The 26,784-nt window shown below is 33.2% G+C and overlaps 1 protein-coding gene across 4 annotated transcripts in view; it reads right to left on the bottom strand.

Moving 5' to 3' along the window:
* BIVM (basic, immunoglobulin-like variable motif containing) overlaps positions 1-26,784 on the bottom strand; it is a 41,522-nt gene extending 14,738 nt beyond the window's left edge. For 2 of the 4 annotated variants that reach the window (XM_074191997.1, XM_074191998.1), the window contains exons 1-6: positions 26,686-26,784; positions 17,825-18,405; positions 14,926-15,052; positions 12,066-12,161; positions 11,318-11,422; positions 9,848-9,942 (exon numbers count right to left, since the gene is read on the bottom strand). In XM_074191997.1, the coding sequence (XP_074048098.1) occupies positions 9,848-9,942; positions 11,318-11,422; positions 12,066-12,161; positions 14,926-15,052; positions 17,825-18,305 (904 nt within the window). In that variant the 5' untranslated portion in view covers positions 18,306-18,405; positions 26,686-26,784. Of the gene's footprint in view, positions 1-9,847; positions 9,943-11,317; positions 11,423-12,065; positions 12,162-14,302; positions 14,474-14,925; positions 15,053-17,824; positions 18,406-26,685 lie in introns of those variants that run through there. The other 2 variants (XM_074191999.1, XM_074192000.1) reach the window with 2 other exon arrangements.

Here is a 26,784-nt window from a genome sequence, read left to right as displayed (position 1 = left end):
TTTATAGTTGTGTCAAAGCTTATAGGATATTATATATAATATAATTATGTATGTATATAACATGAATATAATTATGTAATATTATATATTCATTATTTTTATACTATACTATAATTTGTATTGTATCTATTTATGCATATTAACATATGAAATAACAAATATAAATTTTTATCTTTGATAAAACCATCCATCAGACTATATTATTAATTTTATAAATTACATATATAATATATACATAAACACACACACACATATACATATATATATATATATATATATATATATATATATATATATATAAACAACCACACATACATATACACAGAGTACATAGCATAGAGTAAATATATAGTTCAATTTCTTCAGTTTACATTTGAGGAAATGGAAGCCTAATGACTTAGCCTTGCATTTCTTTTATATGAACTTACATGACATTTAATCAAATTCTTTTCTAAGAATTTTAGAATTCTGTCAATGATCAAAACTAAGTTCACTAAGATGTAATTTCCAAAATCACCTTTTTTTGGAAAGTAAAACAACAGTTTCCCTATTTTTAAGCCTTTTGATATCTCTCTCATACATAATTTCACAGGTAACAATATCTACAATATCTGCAATATCTTAAGATATAATTTGTCAGGCTTAAACTTTTGAATGTGTTTAAAGCAGTATGTCTGTCTGTCTGTCTCTGTCTCTCTCTCTCTCTCCTTTTCAATATGTGTTCCATCCTATTTTGAAAGTCACTTTTGTTAATAGAGAAGACAAGAGCAAGATACCTCTGTCATAACATGTCATATAATAATTTTTAGAGCCCATCTGTTCACAATAATCACCTTCCCAATCATTAAGACTTTCCTTCCCTTGTTTTTTATTCTAAGCAGAATTTTAAAGGAAAATTTCTCTTTATTTCAACATGATTTTTTCAAATCTAAACTCCCTCTGAGTCCTAAATATAGGCTATTTCTGCATTATTCCCATTGCTCTTGATTTTTTGCCAATCCTATGTCTTATGCATGTCCTTCTTAAATCTGGCCTTAAAGGTTTCTATGTGTAGAAACATCAACTTCTTTATCTGATTGCCCTCATTTCTTCCTCATTAGTACAGTTAAGACTAGGGACAGACAATTAGGAACCATGTAAGGTGTGTTTATAAAAAGTATAATTAAGGGAACAGACTGATATTACATTTTATAAATTAACCTAGTTTTAATTTTAGAAAGTGGGGCCTTATGGTAAATAGATATTGATTTTTGTGGTGTTATCATATGTACTAATATGACAATTCAATGCCTCTGATTTACAGGAAATAAAATTTTCAGATCAACATGTCTAAACACTTTGTATTAGCTCTGTCCATTTGTAACACTGAGAAGTTAGCCAAAACTTATTTTTTTATAATCATTTACCTCTTGAACTATTAGATCATTAAAGACTGAATCACATTTAGCTTTCTTAAAAATATTTTGAAATCTTCATTCCTAAAGTTTAGGCACATTACTTACATTATCTAATGCTGACTCTATGCTTTTATAAATTCCTAGATGGAAAAAGCACCTTTACATGATCTCTTGAGTAGGATACAAGATAGAGTTTTTAAATTTAAAACACAATAGTATTCAACAGAACTGGCTTAGTTGAATCATGAAGCATTTATTCATGCTAAAATTAATGTACAAGTCCCTAAGATTTGAAAATTGTCAAAATGTATATGACATCCAAAGAGGGAGGGGGGAGGCATATCCATTCACTTAAAACTATCCAATTTTTTTCCTAAAATACAGAATTATTTCATTGTTTAGCTGAAATAATTTTGTTTGCATGATGTTCAGGAAAAAATAAAAATATAAAACTATTTCTAAATATGCTATAATGCCTTTTATAAATATATTCTCATTTCAAAGCATTTCATATTTCAATCAATCTGTGATATGAGGTGCAAATGTTATCTATATTTTGAAGATAGACATAGATTGTTAAAATATTTCTCCAAGGTATTACTTGGGGGTTTTTTTGGCGGGGAAGGTTTAGGTTTTTGCAAGGCAAATGGGGTTGAGTGGCTTGCCCAAGGCCACACAGCTAGGTAATTATTAAATGTTTGAGACCGGATTTGAACCCAGATACTCCTGATAGCAAATATTTTCATGGAAGATCATTAATATTATATATATATATATATACATGTATGTAAATGTGTATATGATTGTACACATTTATACACACAAAACAATACTTGTAAATATGCATACACATACACATAAATGTGCATATATATATATATACACATATATGTCTCTCTCCAGGATCAATCAATAGACAAAATACATTCATGCAAACATAAAATATATGAATCTAAATATATATATATATATATATATATATATATATATGTACATACACACACACATCTAAACCATAGACACACTTTGGCAATGAATGTGAAGCTCTATGACAAGAGAAATAAAAATGCAAATTCTCTATACCAACTCTTAAATTAATCAAATCTAAAAATTTTACTTCAAAGACCTGAATGTTAACATTGCCAAATGTAAGTCAATAATATTGCTTGATCACCAACCTAGGGCCCAACATTTCTCTACCACATACTGTGGAGGACAAAGCACAAGGTTGGGGAAAGGGTGGAGAAGAGGATTAACAGAAGAGAAAGGAGAAAAAACCATACAAATGAAAGACATTTTTATAACAGAATCAGTAGCTAAATAGCACTACATAATTTACAGTTAAATTAGAAAAGTGTGGTGTTAAAGAGTTTCCAAGTTCTCTGAATATACCTTTATAAGAAAAGGAATTGGTGAAAAAATGGTGTTAGACATCAAGAAGACAACTAATGAATCGGGAAACCTAAAGAAAGTCACAAGTGTAGAACAAGTACTATTTTTAAGAAATCAAAGTTAAATAGGAACAGACATGTCTTTTCAAGAGTACACAAAAGAATAAGAAATGCTGAGAAGTATAAAATGGAAATAAAAAAGTAAAGAAAACAGAAAGCCACAAGACATTAAAACGTCTTTGAAGAAAGGGAAACAATAACTGAACAAGGAAAATTGAGGGTTTTTTCTTTTTTTCAGAAAAATGGAAATTCAAATAGGTTTTTGCTCACTACTCAGAAAAAAAATTTAAAAAGATGGTAATTTTTAGGAAAGGATAAAGCAGATGGATAGACTGGGGATAATTTTAAACATATAAATGTCAGTAGAACTAAGAGACATGCACCCTGAAGTGTTAAGGGAATTTGCTAATAAACTTACCGAACCATAAATATTTATTTTTGAAAAGTCATGAAGAACTGGGGAGGTACCAGAATATTGGAAAAAAGCAAATGCAGTACTGATCTTCAAAAGAGGAAGAGAAGTGATCCTGGAAGTTACCAGCCAGTAAGTCTAACGTCAATCCCTATTAAAATAATGGAATAGAATCTTAGAGTTGGAATGGACCTTCAGAGGTCATACACATTTCAGAGAAAAACTTTGGAATTCTAGAATGATTCTTCCTAAACTTTCTCTGATCCAGGACCCTTCTACCATAATTATAGCCTAAAGTTTGTCCCTTTCCCCCAACAGATGGCACCTATGAAATGTTAACATCTGACTTGTCTCTTTCCTCATAATGTTTTTTTCACACTATGTATATTTACTTTTATAGTATCAGAATTTACACTGTCACTTGGAATCCCTTCATACACCCATTATATGGTCAAACTTGATGAAACACATCAATCAGTCTGGTTCATTCTAAGTCCACTCACCTGACCCTACAGTTCTTCCCTAGATTGCTGCTGCTATTCAAAAAAGCAAAGGATTGGTAAAATTTCTCTTAGTCGAAGGGAGTCACAACTAGGTAAGGGTGAAAGAATAAGGTAGAAGTAGTCCCACCCTTTTCCTTTGATTATAAACTCCTGGGTCATAGCTATGAAGGCAACCTTACAATAGTTTAGAGCATGCCAGATAACCTTTAATTCTTTGCTAGGCAGGATATCCATCCTCTTCAGTACCATTTATTTATATATATGGCTTCCTCTGGTTCCCCTTTCTTTTTGAATTCATATCTTGTTCCATTTCAGTCATCAATTTCCCACTCTGCCTTCAGGAATAACTTTTGACCCAAGAACATAGACATCAGCTATTATTTATTTTGGTAACCCCCCATACATAGTTCAGAAATGTTGATCAATATTTGTGTATTTCAACGTTTTTGTTTGTAAATGTGCCAGAATACACATAATACTTCATGCCTACTATCTCTTGTTAAGAAACAAAAGCTAAAGGTAAAAAAGGACAATATATGAGGAAAGAAAAAGAAAATGATATGTGTAGCAAAGATAGTCTCAAACCCTACACCATCTCCCTAAAACAGAGTTCATTAATGACAGACTTCTCCAAGGGAGTAATAATATATGTCACAAAGCTCAATGTATATTGCCAAAATGTCCCTTCTCCCACCATCTGACCTGTTCCTCAATATGTGTATTCACCTGACCATCACTGGTTCTGGAAAGAATGTGGAACACCAAGAAAGCAGTCTTAGTCCATTGGTTGTTTGGTAAGCACTGATCTCAGAGGTACTGGAATGTCAGTGATGAGCAATACAGAAAATGATTCTTCTATTCCTTTCCGAGGCAATGTGGGCTGAAGTCTGGCATTTAAGGATGCTAAAATGTGTTTATGAAGAATCTCTGTATATTTGGGGGACTCTAAGTGAAGTCAGTGATAACTGATTCATGTTAGAGAAGTTGTTAGCAAAATACACAATTTTATAGTTTCCATTATAGCTTTCTATAAGCTATAAAATTCATTAAGATAATGGAGACTTTATATTAAAGTGTGTCAAAAATTACTTCATATTTAAGACTACTCCCCTCAGAAAAGATGATTTCTGTGCTAACACATGGTATGAGTTTATCATAATAGCAATAATTGAAAATGAGAGGATTATGATAATATTTTACATATTGCTGATCCTTGTGAGTTTCAAAGTATGCTTTTGCCATTAAAAATTAAAGTATTATTCCTGATAACAAATGTCTCTAAACAAAGACATATACACAAATGAACATAATGGATGTCAACTAGTTAGATGCTTGACTCTGGAGGCCAAAAACATATTAGTGAATTCAACCAAATTAAATTTTTTAAAAATTAGTGAAAACTGTATGTGCGTGTTTGGTTATATTTTGTTTATGATAGACATATTGATTGGAAAAGACCTTAAAAACCTCAAAATAAAAAAAACTAAAAATAGTAGTAGGAGGGCAGAAAAGTCATATTAATAGTAAACAAGTAAATGACTAGATAGTCTGGACTATATATGAAGAAGTGTAAACAAGTAAATGACTGGATAGTCTGGACTATATATGAAGAGATATAAGTTTTCTATCTGTATGATGTTTTTCAGGTTGACTAAAATGATTAGCAGAATCCATCAAAGCAATGAACAAGTTGTACATGTTGACACAGCTTTAGTGTCAGAAAATAGGACAAATTATTATTATTAATAGTATTAGTATTATTCTGCTATCTATAGCACACTAACAATGAAGTGCTTTATGCTACATTCTGAAATGCTGTTAAACAATATTTGGTTTCTTGAGTAAAAAGCCACATGAATCACATTGAACTGAATTGAATTATATCAAATGCTGAAAGTTCATGAAGAGTGGGACACAACTGAAAAACAAATGAACAGCAACAAATTCTGAGGAATGATGAGGAAATAAGAAAGGAAAAAAGAATAGGAAATTTTATAGAACTTTTTGGTTCTAGACAAAATAACAGAATTCTTCTAAATACACTAAAGGTTAAGAGACTTAAAGGAAACAATGAAAAACAGTTGGAATGAAGTGGATCTACCATTGTTTAATAGTATGATTTGAGATCTGGCAATGTCTATCAAAACTATTTTATATTAACCAAAAAATAGGCTTCTCAATTGAACAAACTAGTTAAACAAGACCCACCACAGTAGCCTAGTTTTCAATAAACCCAATCATATTAACATTTGGGTAAAAAAATCCTATTTGACCTAAAATGAATGGAGAGACTTAAAAAACTGAAAAATTGTTTAGCAAAAATTAAGTTTAAATTAATCATATGCCATTTATTACAATAAGTTGAAAATGTATATACAATCTAAATATAAAAAGTCATATCATGAAAAAATTAGTACTAAATAAAAGGACAAAAATACCTAAGAGGGAGAATTCTTAACTAAATAATGAATAAAGGTAGTGAAAGAAAAAAAATTGACAACTGATTATACAAATTTAAAAACTTTTGCACAAACAAAATCAATGCAGTAGAATTAGAACAATAGAATTAGAAGAAATTAAACTGTAAGAAATATATGCTATAGGTCTGAGATGCAAACTATATAATCAATAGAAATTCATGAGAACTATCTGGTAAAGAAGAATAGTTAGCAAATTTTATGATCATTATCAAAAACCAGTTATAAAAAGAAGCAATGTAAGCTATCAAACAAATGTTTCCAATCACTAATAAGAAAACCGAGATTAATGGCAGAACATAATAGATAAAGAGCTGCCCTTGGAGTCAGCAGACCTGGGTTCAAATCCCACCTTTGACACAGACAGGCTGTGTGGCTCTGGGTGAAAAAAGAAAAATGCAAAGTCAAACAACTCTAAGGCCTGATTTTATGACCTTCAGATCAATAAAAGACAAAAACACCTCCAGAAAGACAGGAATACTATTTGGACTGTTAGTAGAGCTGTAAGTTTGAACAAGTATTATGGGAAATAATTTTAAGGTATAATATCGATAGCTAGCATTTATTTTGTGCCTTGAGATTTTCAAAGCTTTTTACATGCTATCTTAATTGATGCTCTCATGAACTATATGAGATGAGTATGAAAAAGAAATAGGTTGAGAAAAGTTAAGTTACTTGCCCAAGGTCAATAAATGTCCCAGACAGGACTTGAATTTGTTTCCCTGCCTCCAAGTCCTAAACTCTATTCATTGTTCCATGTAGCTGCTCAACAGTAAATAATACCTCAAAAGATCAGTGATACAACTACTAGCACATAATACCAAAGGGGTTAAAGATGGGAGAAAAGACATATACAAAAATAAGTCAGAGCAACTTAGGAAGACTTTATGAACTTGTACAGAATGAAATGAGAACCATTTACAAGATGATCACAATAACAAAAAAGAAAAGCAAAACTGAAAGACTTCTGAACTCTGATCCATGGAATGATTATTATTAAATGACTTCACTAGAATAATGGTAAAGCAAGACTTCTGTCTCTCTCGCCAAAAGGTAAAGAATTATAGTTGTTACATAAAACATATATTTACAGATAGCCAAGGTATTAATTGGTTTGCTGACTATTATTTACTTGTCATATGGTATATATCTGTATATAAAATAAGGGACCTCTAGTGAGTGGTAAAGGGAGAAGTCAGAGGCAAGTGAGGATGATAAACAAAAAAAATCAAAAAATTATAGCCCCAAAATTAATATTTTCAAGTCATCCAAATCGTGGAACTTTGTAAAAATTGTTTCTATATTATGAATGCGATTTAATATAACAATAAAATCATAATAGACTACTACAGAAAATGAAAGTGAAGTTATTAACCTGAGTTTATGTTACATAAGTCCCTGTAGTTCCACCAATGAGCTTTGATGGGGGGTGAGAGGAGTGTTATGGAGAAGAGTGAAGCGGGGGAATGAAGTTTATTCTTGGAGACAGCAAGGACTAAGAAGTGTTTCTGAGAATTAAAAACCAATGAGGCGCTACAAACTAATTTTAAGTAATCTGAAGATTATTTATAAAACAAGAGGTGAAATTTTGAGCATTCCAGTAATATAGATCTACTAGACAGCATTCTAAATAAATCAATAGCAACCTCTTACTCTCAGAAAGCTGTGACTAAACTATACCTGACTCTCATATAAATAACCAGAGGCCTGGTGAGTTATCTAAAACTAGTTAGAAACAGGAAATATCGAATTTATTGCTTATTGTGAATATAATGGGAAATAAAATTAAATGTGAACAGAAGGGGAAAAGATGTTTTGACTAGGTACTTCTATAGTAAAATCTATTCACCTTTATAAATATGTTTTAAGGGGGGAATATATATATATATTCTATAAATATATAGATGAATACACATAAATCTACATTCTAGACTAGAGTAAGCCCACTAATAATCACAAAAATTTGAACTCTAAAATATCTACCTTTTTCTCTTTTTCCATGAAGATAATTTGAAAAAAATTAGTGAAAAAATTTCAATATTAAGTATATTTTTATATTTAGCATATTTTGACCTATGATAAATATTAGTTTTAGATTAATTTAGATTAAATTTAGATTAGATAAATTAAATTTAATATTGTGAGACCAAAAACTCAAATATTTATGATAAAGATGAATATAAATTCCTTAGGCCTGCCCCTTTGATTCTTTCCTCATCATGTCTGAAATTATTTTCTGAAAAATTGGCCAATCTTGAAAATGTAAGGTCAAAGGGGAAACTCTGGATTATTACCCACCATGGATTTAAGAATAAATATCATGAGGCTTTGCAGTTCAATATGTCTTTTTATGCCTCAGGAAATTTTACTTTCCGGGATAATTAATCAGGAATGACATGCTAATTATAGATGGCCAACAACAGCTAAGACTTCTAGAGCATTTTACCTACATTACCTCATTTGATACTCACAAAAATTCTATGAAGTTGAATGTTATTTTTTACAAATTTTTACAAATTTTTAATAAATTTTTTACAAAATATTTTAAAAATAAGGGACTGAGATCTGTCCAGGTTATGTGACTTACCAAGTCCACCCAGTCTGCAATTGGCAATTAGGGCATAATGACCCAGAGTTTATGAATCTGTAATTAGCTTTCTTTTCACTATAGCACAACTGCCCCTGCCAAAATCCAATTTATGTAAGTGAAATAGAATGATTTTTAAAAAAAAGTTTGTGAGAGGCAGAGCAGTTTGATAAATCGACCTGTAACTGCCAAATGGCAATCACAAGATTTTCAGCTCCAAATTTCATATTGTTATTCCAATAGAAATAATAGATCTCCAAATAAGAATTAGCAGGGTTTCTTTCCCACCCCTCCCTTGCTTTGGCATCTGGTCAAAATTAAAAATAATAAGTCTCTACATACTTTAAATGATTCTTTGTCTAGGTTTACAAAGCACCAAGGAAAGGGAAGTCTAGAAGGGGAAGTATGTTTCTGCTGAATTGGACCATGGTAGAAGTGGAGCCTATCAGAAAAACAAAAAAAAGAAAACCACCTGAATTATGTACACAGGTCATCTATGCTGATTAAATTAAGTAGACAATTGTTCAATTTTATTTCTTTGCCACTATGAAAAGGATTTTAAAAAAAGGAAGGAAAGAAAGATGCTTTCTTTTTTTTAAAACTGTATAATATGTACAATTTTACACCACCTAGGCCTACCTAAATAACAGCTCTTTGTGCCTTTCCATTGGGTCAACAGCCTTTGGTCCTTTCTTTTACAATAAATTAAGAGAGACACAGTATTTGATTTATCACACTTTAGTGGAAAGATTGATAGATTTGGAGTCAGAGAACCTGGGTTCATATTCTAGCTTTTGGCACTTACTGTCCAAGTTCTTTAACTTCTTGATGTCTCAGTTTCCAATAAAATGAAAGTTGGAATATATGATTTGTAAGATTCTTTGTTGGCTCTAAATCTAAGATATTATGCTGTTATAGAAAAATTGATAAATTATTCTTTAACTTTGGTGACTAGTATAAAAAGTTATACTCAAAATATGCTAAAAGAAAAATAATCTCAATTATCTTAATTAAACTTACCAGTTTCTCCTGCTGTTTTGTTCTTCCCATGAGGTTTATAGAGAACATAAGAACAGCCTTTTACATGGAAGTGGTCATTAATTTGTCTAAACCATCTGAAAATGCAAAAAAAAAAAGGCTTATTATGGAATAGATTTGTTTTGGAAAAAAACAACCAACACAAATTCAAATGAAACATTAAGAGTCAAACAATAACATTCATAATAATAATGATAATATTTATAGGAACTTCAAATAAAATATGTGCCTTTCTATCAAGTAAACAGCCTGTAGTACTAATACCTTTAAAAATAAATAATTAACTGGAAACAAAGTAGGTTCCATTGGCTGGGTAATAGCAAGAGGGGGAAAAACAATATATGAATGTCATTATTATTGTATAGTAAGGAAGGAATAATATAAAGAATTCAGAGAAACGTGGAAAGAGTTCTATAAACTGATGTAGTAATGTGAGAGAACAATGTACAAAAAACTACAATAATACAAACGAAAAGATCATTTAAAGATCATTAAACTCTTAAATAACTAAAAAAATGAAGGTTTTTAGAGAACAGGTAATGAAGCCTGCTTTCTCCATTTTCACAGGAAGGAGGCAGAGACCTTCTAAGGACAGAACATTATACAACCATATTATCAAATGTGATTACTATATCTTATGTTTAACTTACCTCTTTCTTTCTCATAAAGGAATGTTTAATCTTAGGGGAAATTTGTGAGTTGACTAATATACAGATGAAAAATAGCAACAAAATCTATCTTAAGAATAAAAATAAAAATTAGGATCTATGATTCAAAGTTAGAAGTTATACTATTATGTATAGACTGCTTTCATTTGCAAAATCTAATGCAAAGTGAAGTAAACAGGACTAAGAGGAAAAGTTACAAAAGAATAATGATAATACTTATATCAAGACAAATAATTTTGAAAAACTGAGAAACTCTGATCAATGTAATGATTAAAAATTCTCATGAAACTTATGACCTACCCCCAAATAGAGAGGTGATGGACTCAGAGTGGAAAATGAGGTCACGTTGTGTGTGTTTATGTAATCACACACATTTTAATATGTGAGCACATGCATATATATTCATACATACATATATGAATAAGATAGTCAACAGGAGAATTTGTTTTGTTTGACATTGCATATCTGTAACAGGTTTTGTTTCTCTTGCTTTCTCTGTGGGGCTAGGGAGTTGAGAGAGAAAATGTAAAAAAGATGTTTCAGATCTGAAAATAAAATAAAAGTGAATTTTCACTAAGCCTGCTTCATTCTTCTTTAATGTGGTATATTTTTGGGTATGGTCAACTCAAGAATTTTCTTTACTTGAACATAAATGTTTGTAACAGATTTTGTTTTTCTTGCTTTCTTAGTGAGGGATAGGATCTGTAAAAGGATATGTGGGGTGATGGAGAATTTGGACCTGAAAATAAAATAAAAATTGAATTTTCACAAAGGTATTTCATACCTCATTAATGTGGTATTTCCAGTAAAAGGACCAAACCGAATATCTTCAAATGGGGGTTGAAACCCCAAAATGTGTAATGCCTCTTCCTGAGTAACAGGTGGAAGGCTACAAGAAAAGCATCATTTATAATACATACATATTTATATAATAACAAAAGTATTATTAGTTCAAATAACTTTGAAAGACTGAGGAACTCTGATCAGCATAAGGACCAGCCACAATTCCTGATAGCTAGCTAGCTAGATAACTAGATAGCTAGACAGATGTCCATGTAAGAAAAATAATTACTTTAAAAAAAGACAAATTATCCCAGAAATACTACTTTAAATACAAGTATGAGCTGGGTGAGGCAACACATTTCAATAGTCCCTGTTTTCAGAGAGACTGGAGCCAGCAGATTGCTTGATCTTAGTAATTCTAATTTTTCTGTGAGCCAGGTCAATCAGGTATCCACACTAAGACTAGCACCAAATAGCAACCAATTTGGTTGCTTGGTTTCCAACTTGAGGGCCAAAGAGAAGCAGAAAAGCACAAACTAGAAGGAATAGGTTAATATTCCTATGTCAATCACTAGTGACATTGGATTCACAAGTCCTTCAACTTTGTCAGTGTGAGATAAGGAGACCCAGTATTAAGGTGGGGGGGGGGGGGGGATGTGCATCTGAACATAGGCTAAGCAGATGCCTTAAGTCAAATTCAAAAAAAAAAAATTGTTAACACTGTATATCAATGAATATGTATGACTTACTTTCCAGCTCCCATTGTGCTATACAAGAAATTCCAACAAGATATCAATGAGGAGATACCACAGGAAGTCTTATACTGAGGTCGACTGATACAGTACCTAAGAAGAGAATGGCTTATTTTGATTATTGGAATACAAGATGAACATGAATAATTTTTCAAAATCCATGTGATAATTTCATATTTCAGTTTATGAAATATCTATCAATAAGCATTTATTAAGCCACCTACTATTTGCCAGGTACAGTACTGGGAATACAAACAATTAACGAATCAATCTCTATTTTCAAAAGTTTTAATGAAGAAAGCAACAGTTTCATATGAAAATATAAATACAAAATAATTGTTAAATACAAAGTAATTTGGCAGGAAAGACAAGAGCAGTTGGAAGAACAGGAAAAGTTTCCCAAAGAGGCGGCTAGGTGGCACAGTGGATAGAGCACCAGCCCTGGGGTCAAAACTTGAGTTCAAATCTGGCCTCAGACACTTAATAATTATGTAGCTCTGTGGCCTTGGGCAAGTCACTTAACCCCATTGCCTTGCAAAAACTAAAAAAAAAAAAAGTTTCCCCAAAAAGAAGCTTATTTAAGCTGTGTTTTGAAGGAAGAAAGAAATTTTATGAGGATAAGATGAGGAAGAAAGGCATTATATCATAAGGAAAAGCAAATAGAAAAACAAAGAACTTGAAGAAGAAAACTAGAAATCAAGAGAAGAGTTAAGGTTGGATAAATAGACCTAGGAATCATCTGTATAGATATAACTCCATCTCTCATTAGCCTTTTCAATGGCTTTTCCCCATACAGAAAATGCTTTCCTTCCTCGCCTCCTTCACTTCTTTACTTTCCTAGCCTCCTTCAACATTCCTCCCAGATTCCAGTTTCTAAAAGCGGCCTTTTCAGTTTATCCAACCCTAATCTTCATCCCTACTATTGAAGGCACTGCTGATGCCTTCTCTCTGATCTTCCATCAATTCTGTATACTGCTTGCATATACATATTTGTTTCATGTTGTCTTTCATCAGAATATGAGCTCCTTGAAATTAAGGATTGTTTTTGTCTTTCTTTCTATCCCCAGCACTTTAAGTGACTGACATGTAGTAAGTACCCGATAAATGTTTGATGACCTAAGGTTAGAGCCTAGGGGTAGGTCTTTAGATTTCTAGAGTTCAGTGTTCTTTCTACTTTACTATTCCTTTCAATCTTTCTGTGGCCCTGAAAGACCTGTATTTGAGCACTACCTCCCTGATTATTTAGAACACAACCCATAAACATAAAAATAAGGATCCCTGATACCAAACAGTAGAACTATAGGTCCTTAGAGATTATCCAATTTTGATCATTTAAAAAAAAATAAAGGGAATTGAAGCCCAGAAATGTTGACTGACTTGTCCAAGGTCACATAGTTTTTTAGTAGCAGACACAATACCAATAGCCAGGTTCCTATTCCAATGTCCTTTTTCCAACACCTCAAGGAATTTATAACCTAATTTCTATAAAGAGAAATTTGCTTAAACAGTTCAGGATAGTGAAAAAAGACTCTAGAAATACTGAATTTGACTCATCTTTCATCCCCTGCTTATGCTCTACCTACAGGGTTAATAAGCAGTGTAGTTGTTCCGGGAAAGGGAAAACATAACCCATATATATTTCATTCTGTAAAATTCTTATTCCCCCTAAAGTTGGGGGGAAAGGAAAACAGGAAACTTTGATAAACCGTAATCTATATTATTTTTCATATTAACCATCTAGAATTGGCCAAAAATAGAAAAAGTATACAAACTCTCCAAAGAACACATGTCACACCTACTTCCTATTTCAATTCTTTGATAACAAATAGGTAAGCATTGTCATAAAAATCTAAATCAGAGCAGCTAGGTGGTACAGTGGACAGAGTGCCAGCCCTGGAGTCAGGAGGACCTGATCTCAGGCACTTAATAATTACCTAGCTGTGTGACCTTAAGGACGTAATCCCATTGCCTTCCAAAAAAACTAAAAAAAAAAAAATCTAAATCATGCTGCAATATGAATACCAATGACATGTTCTCAAAGACAGAATTACATACTTCACTCCTGTAAACCTTTCATCATCTTCTATTCCCCATAGGACAAACCCAGTTCCTTTAACTGATACTTAAAACATTTAACACTATAGCCTTCACCTTCTTCTCCAACCTTCTCTTCTCACTAATGCCCTACATAAAACCAAATTGTTTTACTTTTTATCAAAGAATCAAATTCCTACCTGGGCACCTTTGCTCATACATTCCCAGCCTGAAATGTCCTCTTCCCCATTTCAATTTATTTATATTCTAGCTTTCCATCAAGTTCAATTTAAATACTGTTTCCCCCATTTCTGGATTGTCTTGTCCTTGATGATCTCTCTCTCTCCTCTCAAATCCAACCCCTTCATTTTCTAGATGAAGAAATTGAAGATGAAGTTAAGTGACTTGAACAGGATGGTTACATGCCTGAGGTAGGATCTGAACTCATTTCTTCTTTACGTCAAAGCCCAGTACTTCATTCAAAGACACCTTAGAAATTATTATTTCCATTTCCTTCATTTTACAGATGAGGAAACTGTGATCCAGAGATTAAGTGACATGACAAAAAGTAGAAAAAAATGAGATTTGAACCTACATATACTTTGTTGTTGTGTCTTTTATGTATATTTCCTGCCTCTATAAACCATAAACTGCAAGCCCCATAAGGATATGTACTATTTTACATCTCTTTATATCTTCACCTTCCTACATGAAAAATAGGCATTGACCATATTAGCACTGAAATTTCATATAAACTAGTAGTAACAAAATGTTTAAGTCAAAGATAATCTTAACTATTTGATAACAGCCATTAATATACTACCATCGCCTGAGGTCTAATACTTTCCGCTGCTTTATATCTTCAAGAGTAGAATACTGAGGACACTCTTTGTTGTGTTTTCCCTTTTTTTCTGAAGTCTTTTTTTTGGAAACTTGTTTCTTCACATTGCCTGAAAAAGGAAATCTTGGAATTATTGCTTTCATAGTATGTTCCAATTACAATCATTTCCAAATTTACAATAAAACTTAAAAAAGGATTTTTTTCAATAGCATTAAAAATGATACTCTCAAGCATAGTTAAATAACTTATTTATTTCTAGGAATGTACCCTTGCTATAAAAAAGAAATTTCTAAGAAATACTAAATATGCTTCTTTCCCAGAGCCTCATATATCTGCTACTCAGCTTATAAATTAACAAACTCTAGTCACACATAGAAAGTGAGATATGACAATGTTTTAAGTTGCCTTTTAGAAAAGTAATTTTATTTACAAAACCATAAAATTATATTTTGTAATAAAATAATTAAAAGCATTAATGATTTTGGCAATTTTAGATCATGGATTTTTTTGAAATAATTAAATACATACAATATTTAAAAATATCATTGGTGCCAGGACTAGAGCCCCAAAACATTAAAAAGACCTATAAAATAATAAAATTCTAATTTCATTGAAGATCTATTTAAATTAATAATAACTGACATGTATATTCCATTTTTTAAAATTTTATTTATTTAAGGCAATGGGGTTAAATGACTTGTCCAAGATCACACAGCTAGGCAATTATTAAGTGCCTGAGGTAAGGTTTGAACTCAGGTCCTCCTGACTCCAGGGCCAGTGCTCTATCTACTGTGCCACCTAGCTGCTCCCAATGTATATTCCATTTGAAAGATTATAAAGTTCTCAGGGTGGCTAGGTGGCACAGTGGATAGAGCCCCGGCCCTGGAGTCAGAAGTCCCTGAGTTCAAATTTGGCCTCAGATACTTAATAATTACCTAGTTGTGTAGCCTTGGAGAGCCACTCAATCCCATTGCTTTGCAAAAAAAAAACCTCAAAAAAAGATTATAGAGTTCTTTATAAAAATATTTCATTTGGGTCTCATAACAATTTATAAGTTATACAAAACAGATTATTGTCCCCATTTTATTAATGAAGACTCTGGGACTGAGAGAAGATCTTGATTATGCTCACAAAATTAGTAAAAATCAGAAAAAGATTTGAACTTAGGTCTTCTGGATTACAGACTTGGTACTTTTTAAAAAATAAGCAAATTGAAATGATTGAATAGATTAAACATTTAAAAATGCTTAGTTGTCTTATGTGTTTTTCTTTTTCTAAATAAAATACATGTTATTTTATTGATCTGAATTATGTAAAGGCTAGTAATTTCTTATCATAGTCTTTTCAGGAGTTTGTAGGTAGAACAGCAACTCATTTTTTACTTTATAGTCTCTCATAGTTGCCTGAGTTACCTAGAAGTTCCTTGTACATAGTTATATAGCTAGTATGTGTCAGAGGCAGGATATGAACCAGGGCCTCATGACCACATGATTTTATCCACTCACACTGCCTCTTTCATTAGTCTTTCAACAATCTTGAAATGTAAATATTCAGACATGTACTAAGAGAAAGACCAGTAAAACACTAGGCATCAACTTTAATCCACATTAAAACACCTTATCTAAACTATAATCATACGTAATGTAGCCAACTATTGGCTTCATTATTCTAGATGAAATTCGTGAATCATTCCTTCTGATCCTTCTCAGAAACAATTTAATTTTTCACAGGGCTTAACTACCACTAGCAAAATATTACCAAAGCTTCCTGTGCCAAATTGGGTACTTATCTCTCTGACCCTTGATTCCTTCATATGTAAAAAGTGAATACATAATCTCCAAGGTCCTTTTCAGTCATAATAGTCTATGATTCAATGACTGATTCCCCACCCACCCACCATGAGAATCACAGAAAAAAAGAAAACCTGTCTCCTGCCATGCTTCCTGGGTATCTAATCATATTTCAGTCACTTTAAAAAATTGGAACTGGGACCTAACAGGCAAGAGATCTGAGATTAAAGTACAGGGCTGTGCACAGCCAATCTCAGTCTCCCAATCAAAACTCAAATAGGCCAGCACAGCTGTTTGTGTTCATATGTTCTTTCTCTTCTTTAGCATTTAATTCCTATAATATTCATGAGACCTATGTCTATTGTACATTCCAAATAAGCATATGACATGAAATCCAAACATTCTTACTTATTAGTGAACAGGCTCAAAGCCTCAAAGTCATTTAATATCGCAGAAGGCAATTGAGGCCATTTTGCTAACTATTCTTGGGGTGAAATTGAGGTAGAGGTTAGTGGAATGAAAGATATAAAAGAGTTTACAACCTAAAAGTAAATCCTTACTTCCCCTATACTTCAATCACTCCCACACAAACCAACAGAATTTGAAGAAAGGAAGAAGGGGCACAGGTGGCACTTTAAAGCATTTTCCCCATAATGTCTATCAGGTTGGTAGATCTGGGTTCTACTTTTAGCTTAGCCACTGGTGTGCAGAGTAAAGCAGGACAATTCATTTAACTTCACTTAGTCCAAGTTTGCCCAAATGTAACGTGAACATAAAACTATATGTTCCATATATCATCCCCATTATGAATGTATGTAAAGACTCCACTAAAACTTAAACCTACAAATAGAGGACATTATACAAAACTGAATATACAAAGGAAATATATTAATTAAATGCATTGTTTCTTTTAAAAAAAGGTGTTAACTTCAAGTTATCAAGATAGTATGTGAAGCAGCTTCCAAAAGACAAAGGTATACATGCTTATTTCTTGTATTGGGGGGGAATAGTTTAAATCATTTATCTCTCTAAGTATGTCCTTATTAAAAAGCCTGAATTTTTCTTTACATTAAAATTGAGTAATTCCTTACCTGATTTATTTTTCAAGTTTGCAGTCACTCCATTAAATTCTGACTTATCAATTTCCCAGGCAAGTGGCAGTTTGCCAAAACTATTAGATAAGCTTTCCAAGTTACTATCTTCATTGTAGATGATCTCTGATGAACTAGTTGGGATACCAATGTATCTGGATGAATTATTTCCAACAGTTACAGAAGTGCTGTTGGAAAGGCAAGAAGAAAGAGTAGAATTTGGGATTTTATAGATTGATGTTGCCTGATTGAGAAAGGCATAGTCTGAGCAGATGGCATAGATTTTTTCCCGAGTATGAGTCACTGGACAACTCCATGGATAACGACCATCTCCATCAGGACCCAGTGGTGCTGTTTGAGCATCAGTGGGGCAGAAAGATTTGACAGCAACTTTCAAATTCTGCTCTGGAGACTTTCTTTCAGGTTTATGGTCACTATTTCCAGAATCATTTGATCTTTCTGTGTCTATAATGTTAGGCATTGAATGAAATGGCAAAATGTTATTTCCGGGAAGATTTCTTGCAATAACTTTAACAGCTTACAGCATTCTCCAATGATTTACATAGGGTTACTTGGATCACCTAAATACAAGAGGGAGGGACAAAGAGAAATATATCAGCAAGCAAGTACATGTCCCAAAAAGAAAAAGAAATGTTTACTATTAAATGGTATTTGCCCTTAGTGATTTATAATGGCTTCTGGAGCAGCTGGTAGTCACTGTTTCTGTCGTTTTAAAAAGAAACATTTATTTTGCAAATCAACAGGCAGGTGCCTATTATGTGTCAATCATTGTTCTAGGTGCTAAGAAATTGTTAACTTTGCTTTTTTAAGATGAAATACTATGGAAAGTCAAAATATGAAAGATGAACTTCACAGAAATTCACTAAAATGTCTCAATCAGCAAAGAATAAATAACCTATATAGAAATCTGCCCTGATAAGAAGCAAACCTAACAATTTAAGAAAAGGGTTTGTTTTCAAGTCCAGACTGGTTACATTTGGAAGAAAGTAAAGTTTAAACAAGTAATTGAATACTGGACTTGAGAAGTGGAGATAGAGAAAGAATGCAACAGAGAACCTCTAGGGAACATAATAAAAAGTAACTCAAGGAGAAACTTTGCTCTGTGGGGGGCACTCATCTATAAAGCACAAACTTTCAAAGGTCTTAATCCCCATTCCACCATTCTTTTGATCTTTCCAATTCTTGGCAAAACAGGTAGCTCCTCCAACCATTTCCTTATTTAGAGAAGCACAAAATGTGGACGCTAAAAGGAACCCAACAGGTCAGGTACTCTAACCCCCATCCCAACCATAAGTAGAAATAAAAATATTGGCAACCTTCAAAGACTTTATTAAAAATAAAAAGTGCTTTTATAAAAAATTAATAAAACATATAGAAAATAACAAGTATTCAAAGGATTAATGAATTCCACAGGGAAGACTGTAGCCCAATAAGAAAGCCTTGAGTTCCTGACTGTTCCCTTTATGAGACGTATGTCCTTGAGCAAATAGCTTATTTATGGGGGTGGCTAGGTAGCACAGTGGATAGTGCACTGGCCTTGGAGTCAGGAGTACTTGAGTTCAAATTTGGCCTCAGACACTTAATAATTACCTAGCCATGTCGCCTTGGGCAAGCCACTTAACCCCATTGCCTTGAAAAATCTAATAAAATAAATTGCTTATTTATAGGAGTCTGGGTGGGTAAAATGGCAAGTAAAAATAGGGATGGGGGAGAAGGAAATATTATCTAAATGAAAGAACTTCTTAACAAAATATATATTCATATATATATATATATTAATATATATATACATACTCTAATTATTTTTAGGAGATTCCCAAACCCATTCCACTATTTTATTATATTCACTGTAATCTGCTTTAAATCCATGCATTGCATTTTAAAACAACTTTTGTTCACCTTAGCATTCCTTAAGCAAATGTATTATTGTTTTGAAGTAAACTTTGATTTCATTGATACAGCAACTCCAAGAATTGTATTTCCCACTGCTGCTAGTACAGATCAGACCTCATACACATATAGATTAAGTCAAATCAATAGTTATTTATTTAGAACCTCCTATATACCAGTTCTATGTTAAGGAGTGTAGATTTAAAAAAAAAAGCAAAGACAGTCCCTGTTTTCAAAGAACTCACAGTCTAATAAAAAGAAATAATATGCAATCAACTATGAAGAAATGAAATTTAAAAACTGGATAAAGTGGGGAGGGATCAAGTAAGGGAAGCTATTATTAACATTAAGGAAGATCTGGAGAGATTTCTCGGAGAAGATGTGTTCTTGGTTGGAATTTGGAGCCAGGAAGCTAAGAGGCAAAAATAAAGGAGATATTTTCAGATATTGGGGTCAGGCAATGAAAATGCATAGAATAGGAAGACAAAGTGTCTTATAAAAGGAATAGCAAGAAAATCACTGGATCGACAAGTATATGTGGTGAAGTAAAGTATAATTAAACTAGAAAAGTGGGAGGGTATCACATTATGTTAGGTTTTTTTTGACTTGCCATTGTCTTATAACCAGTATGTCAGAGGTAAGACTTGAACCCAGCTCTTCCCAATTCTATGATCAGTATTGTACCACATCATAATCTCTTTTTATGAAACTGTATAATAAATATTAGATATTGATCTTAATGTGCTTTTCTGTTAAAATACATTTCAAAAATCAAGTATTTTAATAGAGTAAAAGTATACTTAGAAGAGATAAAAACTTTCTTATTGGAAGCAATATTATTTGAATTTTTGTTCAGTACTATAAGGAATATTGTCACTGAAGATACAAACAATAAGAGGACAAGGGCAAGTATAAACTAGAAGTCTTATCATTTGAGAAAAAAAAGGCAAGACATAGCTAGAAGTTAGATTCCCACCTAAGTAATCACAGGTAAAAGATATGGATATTTCTCAATATAATAATTACAAACTATTAACCAAATGAATGTTCCAAAGCACTAACATAAATGCAAAAAAATCAAAAATAACTCTGAGGTTTAACCTTGCACCCAGTAAATTAGCAAAGATGACCAAAAGTGGGAATAGTCACTGTTGCAAAGCTTGTAGAAAGATTGCTACATTGTTAGTGAAACTGTGATTAGTCAAGCCATTCCAGAAAGCAATTTGAAATTAAGTGACTAGATTGACTAAAATGCAAATAGCCTTTTACCCAGAGATTCCACCAAAGGATACAAGGTTAAAAAAAATCAATGACAAAAATAAAGATAAAAATATTCATACTAGAAATTTTATAGTAGCAAATAAATAGAAACAATGTAGATAGTCATCAATTTGTGGAAGGACTTGGGCTAAGTGAATTGTATGAATGTAACACTAATGTTATAAAATCAAAACTTAGTTGTGGGAAATTATAATTACCCATCTCGATCCCAGACACGAATTATGAAGAGACACATTTTCAGGCTTCTTTGCAGAGTTGGATGATTTATGGGTATGAAACACTGCCTATAATACCAAATTATTCTTTAGGGGTGGGTTAGTTTTGATAAATTTTTTTCTTTCATGGATAAAGGGATATATTGAGATGTAGGTGATTTCTCTCTAATAATGTTTTTTTAACAACCTAACAGACAACAAAGGCAACTTTGATTTATATTGGAGATTCAGTAAAAATGTGCTAATTAGAGAGAAAAATTTTATACCAAAGATAGATCCAAATCAGCTACTCCAATGACTGGATCCCTGTCCAAATGGCTAGAAGTTTGCTATACTGGTAGGTTATAGTAGTTAGCAATGAACACAACAACAGTGACCCAGATTTAACAAGTACAGAAGACAATGGCAATTTTCTCTGTTCCTTGTAACATTGTAATATATGTGTCCATTGGGGTCAAATAACATTCCCAGGTATGCAAAATAAAGATTAGTCTCTCAATTTTGGGAGAAGCCAGAAGGATTAGAGGAATGTACAACACCAAATATAATTATTAGCTCAATTTAAGATTAGGGGCAACATTCATGACCCTAAAGATCCTTCTTTTGTGGCTTTACAGTTTTTATTCATGATGAAAAACTTGAGTTTAGTTAAAAATGTTCTCCCAGTAAGAAAATTCCTAACAGACAGAGGTTGATCTCTTTATCTAAATTGACATTCAGAGCTATCTCTTTAACCCACTGAACTCTTTGTGGTTGATCAAAAAATTCAAGTTAGGGGCAGCTAGGTGGCACAGTGAATAGAGCACTGGAGTCAGAAGTACCTGAGTTCAAATGTGGCCTAAGACACTTAATAATTACCTAGCTGTGTGGCCTTGGGCAAACCACTTAACCCCATCTGCCTTACCAAAAAAAAAACCCCTAGAAAAAAAGAAATTCAAGTTACTGGAAATATTTGGTATTGAAACAGCAGATTATATTAGAGATTGACTAGTGTCTATTGTACTGGTAGAGTCAGCCTTGTTCTTCCGCTCTGATTAGCCTGTGGAATTCAGTCCTCTTGAATATCTCCTTTCTCTTTGACAGCTAAGGACTACCTTTTCATTTTCCTTCACTAGTTGCCCCAGTGAACTAGTTACAGTTCTTGGCTTTGCTCTCTATAACCTCACTCATCTCTTCCAAATTCTCAATCTGGCTCTGAAATTACTCCTTTCTCTTATATAAATTCCTTAGGAGGTAACCAAGTTTCTCACACAGTGTCTTTGATCAAATGTTGAAGGCCAACTTCCATAGAAGTGAGGACACAGATGTACCCTGGAACTAAAGTAACCAAGGATAAGCATGTATTCTTGCTCATTAATGGTTTGGTTGGCTCACCAATGAACCCTGACCTAAACATCTATGGAGCTAGGAGTGTGTGGGAAGCTTTCTGATAAGGAAATCTACAGACTTCAAGGAAAAACATCATAAATCTAATCAGGGAAGTTATGCAGCTGGGTTTCATCTTACTTGCCATGTCTGAGATAAATTTTCTTATAAAAATCTGAATATTAAACAATAAAATCAGGAGATTGTTTTCACGACATTAAGTGTTGGTGGCTTTCATGACATCTATGTGTTTGTGGGATATCTTTTTCAACCTGGTTCTCAGATCAATGTTCAGAAACACACCTGAGTTGTCACAGGTGATAATAGATTCAAAGAGTAATATAGGCCATGTGGATGGAAAATCAATGGAGCTCCACTTCAAAGAAAGAAAAAAAATAGAAACTCAAGAATTCTAATTTATGTCAGGAAATTGGAATGTAGAAGAATATATCCCCTAAAAGCAAGAGGGACAGGACTATTAGATCTTTGAAACTGAATACCTATTTAGATATATACTTCCTATAGATAATAAAACTGCATCCACTTGAGAGAAGATAACACCGCAGGAAGGAATAATGATGAAGATTCATAAGCAGAATCTAGAGAGAGGCCAAGGGGAAAAAGTCAGAGGGGAAAAAAAGATGAGTTGAAGTACATGGTGATACTGTTGAGAGGCACCAAGAGAGTCATGCTGATCTAATCACATCAAAAAGGAAGTATGTTATCTTCCTGAGAGGTATATCTAGGATATAATAGCCTCATGAGACTTGCCAAACCTAATGATCAATATTTAATTTTAGGAATTCCATGGGAAGAAATCATGATAAGACAGGAGACCATGTCAGTGAAGGAATTGGGCATGTTTAATCTAGAGAAGATAAGACTCAGGGGTAGGTGCTGTAATTGCTATATTCAAATATTTCTAACAATAAAAAAGGATAAAACTTATTCTACTTAGCTCCAGAGGAAAAATTAGGAGTAATAGTGACAATACATCCAGGAAATCTTCATCTAGATGTAAGAATCAGCTTTGTAATAATTTCAGAAATGGATGCCCCTGCTGTCCATAACTAGAGTTCTTCTATTAGAAGCATGCTAACCATTGTTGGGAATTTTGGAGAAAAAAATTCCTATTGATAGTTTGATTTATACAAGATGGCTCCTGAGGTGCCTTCCACCTGAACTTGTGTGTCCTGTCAATATAGACTATAAGAACTATTTAGTTCTTTAGTTATTTAGTGGTTTTAGTTATTTCTCTTGTATCATAAACAAAGAATATCTTTTTTTAAAATTTATTTGTTTTTGAATTTTACAATTTTCCCCCTAATCTCACTTCCCTCCCCCACCCCCCACAGAAGGCAATCTGATAGTCTTTTTAATTGTTTCCATGCTACACATTGATCCAAATTGAATGTGTTGAAAAAGAAATCATATCCAAATAATATCTTTAAAATGAATAGTAAACACTAGATAAGATTAATAATGTAATACAAAGAATTTTGAGGAACAGATTCTTCTTATTCTCCATATTTGCCTTGTTCACTGACAGCTCCATTGGAAAAAAGGGAAGTGTATTAAAATCAATTTTCTCATATTTGTACTTGCTACCAGCTCTGACCTAGCCAAGGAAATTTGAAAACTCTGTCATATCTAATTTTTAAATATTATATATATATATATATAGAGAGAGAGTACTATTATCCGTGCTGTCCCCATTCTTCTTTATTATAAATACAATATCAACTTTGATATTAAAGCTTTAGGTGAATATATATAAATGTATATACATATACATACTTGCATACATATATACATGTAGCTATATATATGTGCAGATATATAACTTTTCTTGCAATTTAAAAGATAAGAGAAATCATTCTAGAAGAAGACAGGGAGATTTTACTTTTTTATTTCTTTCCTAACATTTATATGTTGTTCAGATAACACAATGTTTTATTTTCCTAATATTTGAGCTTCTTCTAAACAATAGAAAGAAAAAAACCAATATGGCCATCATGGATAGAAGGCTTTCAAAAACTTATTACATATTTCTCTCCCTTCTCAAACATAAAACACTGAACATAATTAAAGCTTTTCTACATTACTCAAGGTCATATGTATGAATACAATTATTGTATAGCACTGTAAAACAGTGAATCTCCCAGGAGTTATTAAAGTAGATACAGCAACTTGCCCAGACTGACATATTTTGGTAAAATATTTTATAATATTCATTCTCTTTCCTTACTCTCAGTTCAAGAACAAAATGATTTTCTTGATCTCGTAGGTATTGTGTCTTCCCCCAAATTTTGTAGAACTATTCTAATTAGATGGCAAATTTTTACCATATATGAGATCCAAATCAATCACCATAATATTTGTATTTAATGTTGGTATGTTTTTCAACATGCTGATTATTCCCAGTGAAGAGTGATTCCTTAAAGTTATAAGTATTTTATTTTTTGTCTTTGTATCCCCATTCCCTGGCATGGTACCTTGAACAGTTTCCACTGACAAATAATGAATGAATGAATGAATGAATGAATGAAATCGTCAAATAATAATCTCTCCCTTATTGGTACTATCAATGTGCTATCTCTAGAAGCTTCTTCTTCTAATTAGCTGTTTGAAATCTAACATGAACTATGAAAACAAATAACTAAACTTTTTAGAATTGCACATACAATAAGAATAGAGCTTCTTACTGAAATTCCCAAAATTAATTAACTTGGAGTTGGCAGACAGAATCAAATCCCAGATCTGATACTTACTAGATCTGGGAGTAAGTCCCTTAACCTCTATGAGCTGCAGTTTCCTTATATTTTATATGATGTTAATAATAAATGCACTACCTACCTAGGAGAGGTTTTGAGGAAAATTATTTGTAAAACAGAAAAAAACTATAAAAGGTTTTATTGTTATTATTAAATTTATATTATCTATTTAGGCTCTTCTGAAGCTTCTTTCCATCTATTTATTAATTGTAGTCCAGACAGGTTGCCAAATAACTGGTCATGTCAAGCACTGGTATTTAAGAGTTAATGAAATGCACCTAAAACCCTGTAAGCTCAGTTCTGGATTCTTCTATAACAAAGATCTTCTTAATATATTTATAAACACATTTATAACAAGTTCTCCTCACCTTACAGTCATTCCTGAAAAGTTGTATGTAAACTGAACCTCAGATGAATATTTTAAAAGCAGAAGTTTATTGTTTAAAAGAATCATATTAAAACCAGTAAAAAACAAAAAAAGCCTTTGCAAAACAGAAAACCACCTAATTTGTCGCTGTTGCTTTGTGAGTTATGATTGTTGGATGTCAAGTTTAAAGAGGGGGGGATGCCCTAAGAAGCTAATCCTCCAAAAGTCAATACTACCCCCAAGACTTCTACTAGTGAACCCATTTTTACATAGGGGAAACTGAGGCATTAGTGCAGTTAAATGACTTTATCAAGGTCAAATATCAAGTCAACAGCAGAACCAGGACTAGATCGTAAATCACCTTTCTCTGTAGCGTTAGTCCCAGCAGACAACAACGAACCACAGGTCTGAAGCCAGCTTTCTCCCCTCCATTCCCCTTCCCCACCTTAGTTTTCATGTATCCTTCAGATCATACTCTTTCTTCCCCTTCCTCCTTCCTAAGCCTGAAAAAAGAGCTCAGGATCTCCAAAAGGAAGCCTGGACTGCCTAGCTGACCTCTAAGGTCTCTTCCAGAGCTAGATCCTGCTAAGGGCACACAAGGGATTAGCATCCTGATGGCTTGGGTAGCTGTGGGGAGGGAGGGGGAGGTGGCCTGAGGACCAGGACTGCTGTCCCTCTCGGGGACCCCGTGTTTGCTCCCTTGGCTCAGCTTGGAGGCCGGCAGAGGGGGAGGGAAGTGGGGCAGGAAGGTAGGAGCCAGGGTCGTCGGCGGGGGGGGGCGGGTTGAAGTGGCACCGCGACTGGTCGGAGGAGCGGGGAGCTGGAGGGGAGAGCTGCTAGCCCTTGTGGTCTGGCGGCGGCTAAGGGCTCGCCCCACAGGGCTTGGGGAGGGCTCGAGGTAGCCCCAGGACCGGCCGCATGCACGCACTCACGCACGCACTCACTCACCCTGGGCAGCTGCAGAGCAGAGCCGGAGCAGCCTCGCGGTGCCAGCTCCAGCTAGCCCCGTCTCCCTCCCCTCCGGAGATCTGGTTGCTACCTCCCCGG

This window comes from Macrotis lagotis, chromosome 6 (assembly GCF_037893015.1).
Source record: "Macrotis lagotis isolate mMagLag1 chromosome 6, bilby.v1.9.chrom.fasta, whole genome shotgun sequence".
NCBI lineage: Eukaryota > Metazoa > Chordata > Mammalia > Peramelemorphia > Peramelidae > Macrotis > Macrotis lagotis.
Note: the sequence above shows the minus strand (reverse complement) of the source record. Positions and strands in the feature narration are given on the sequence as shown.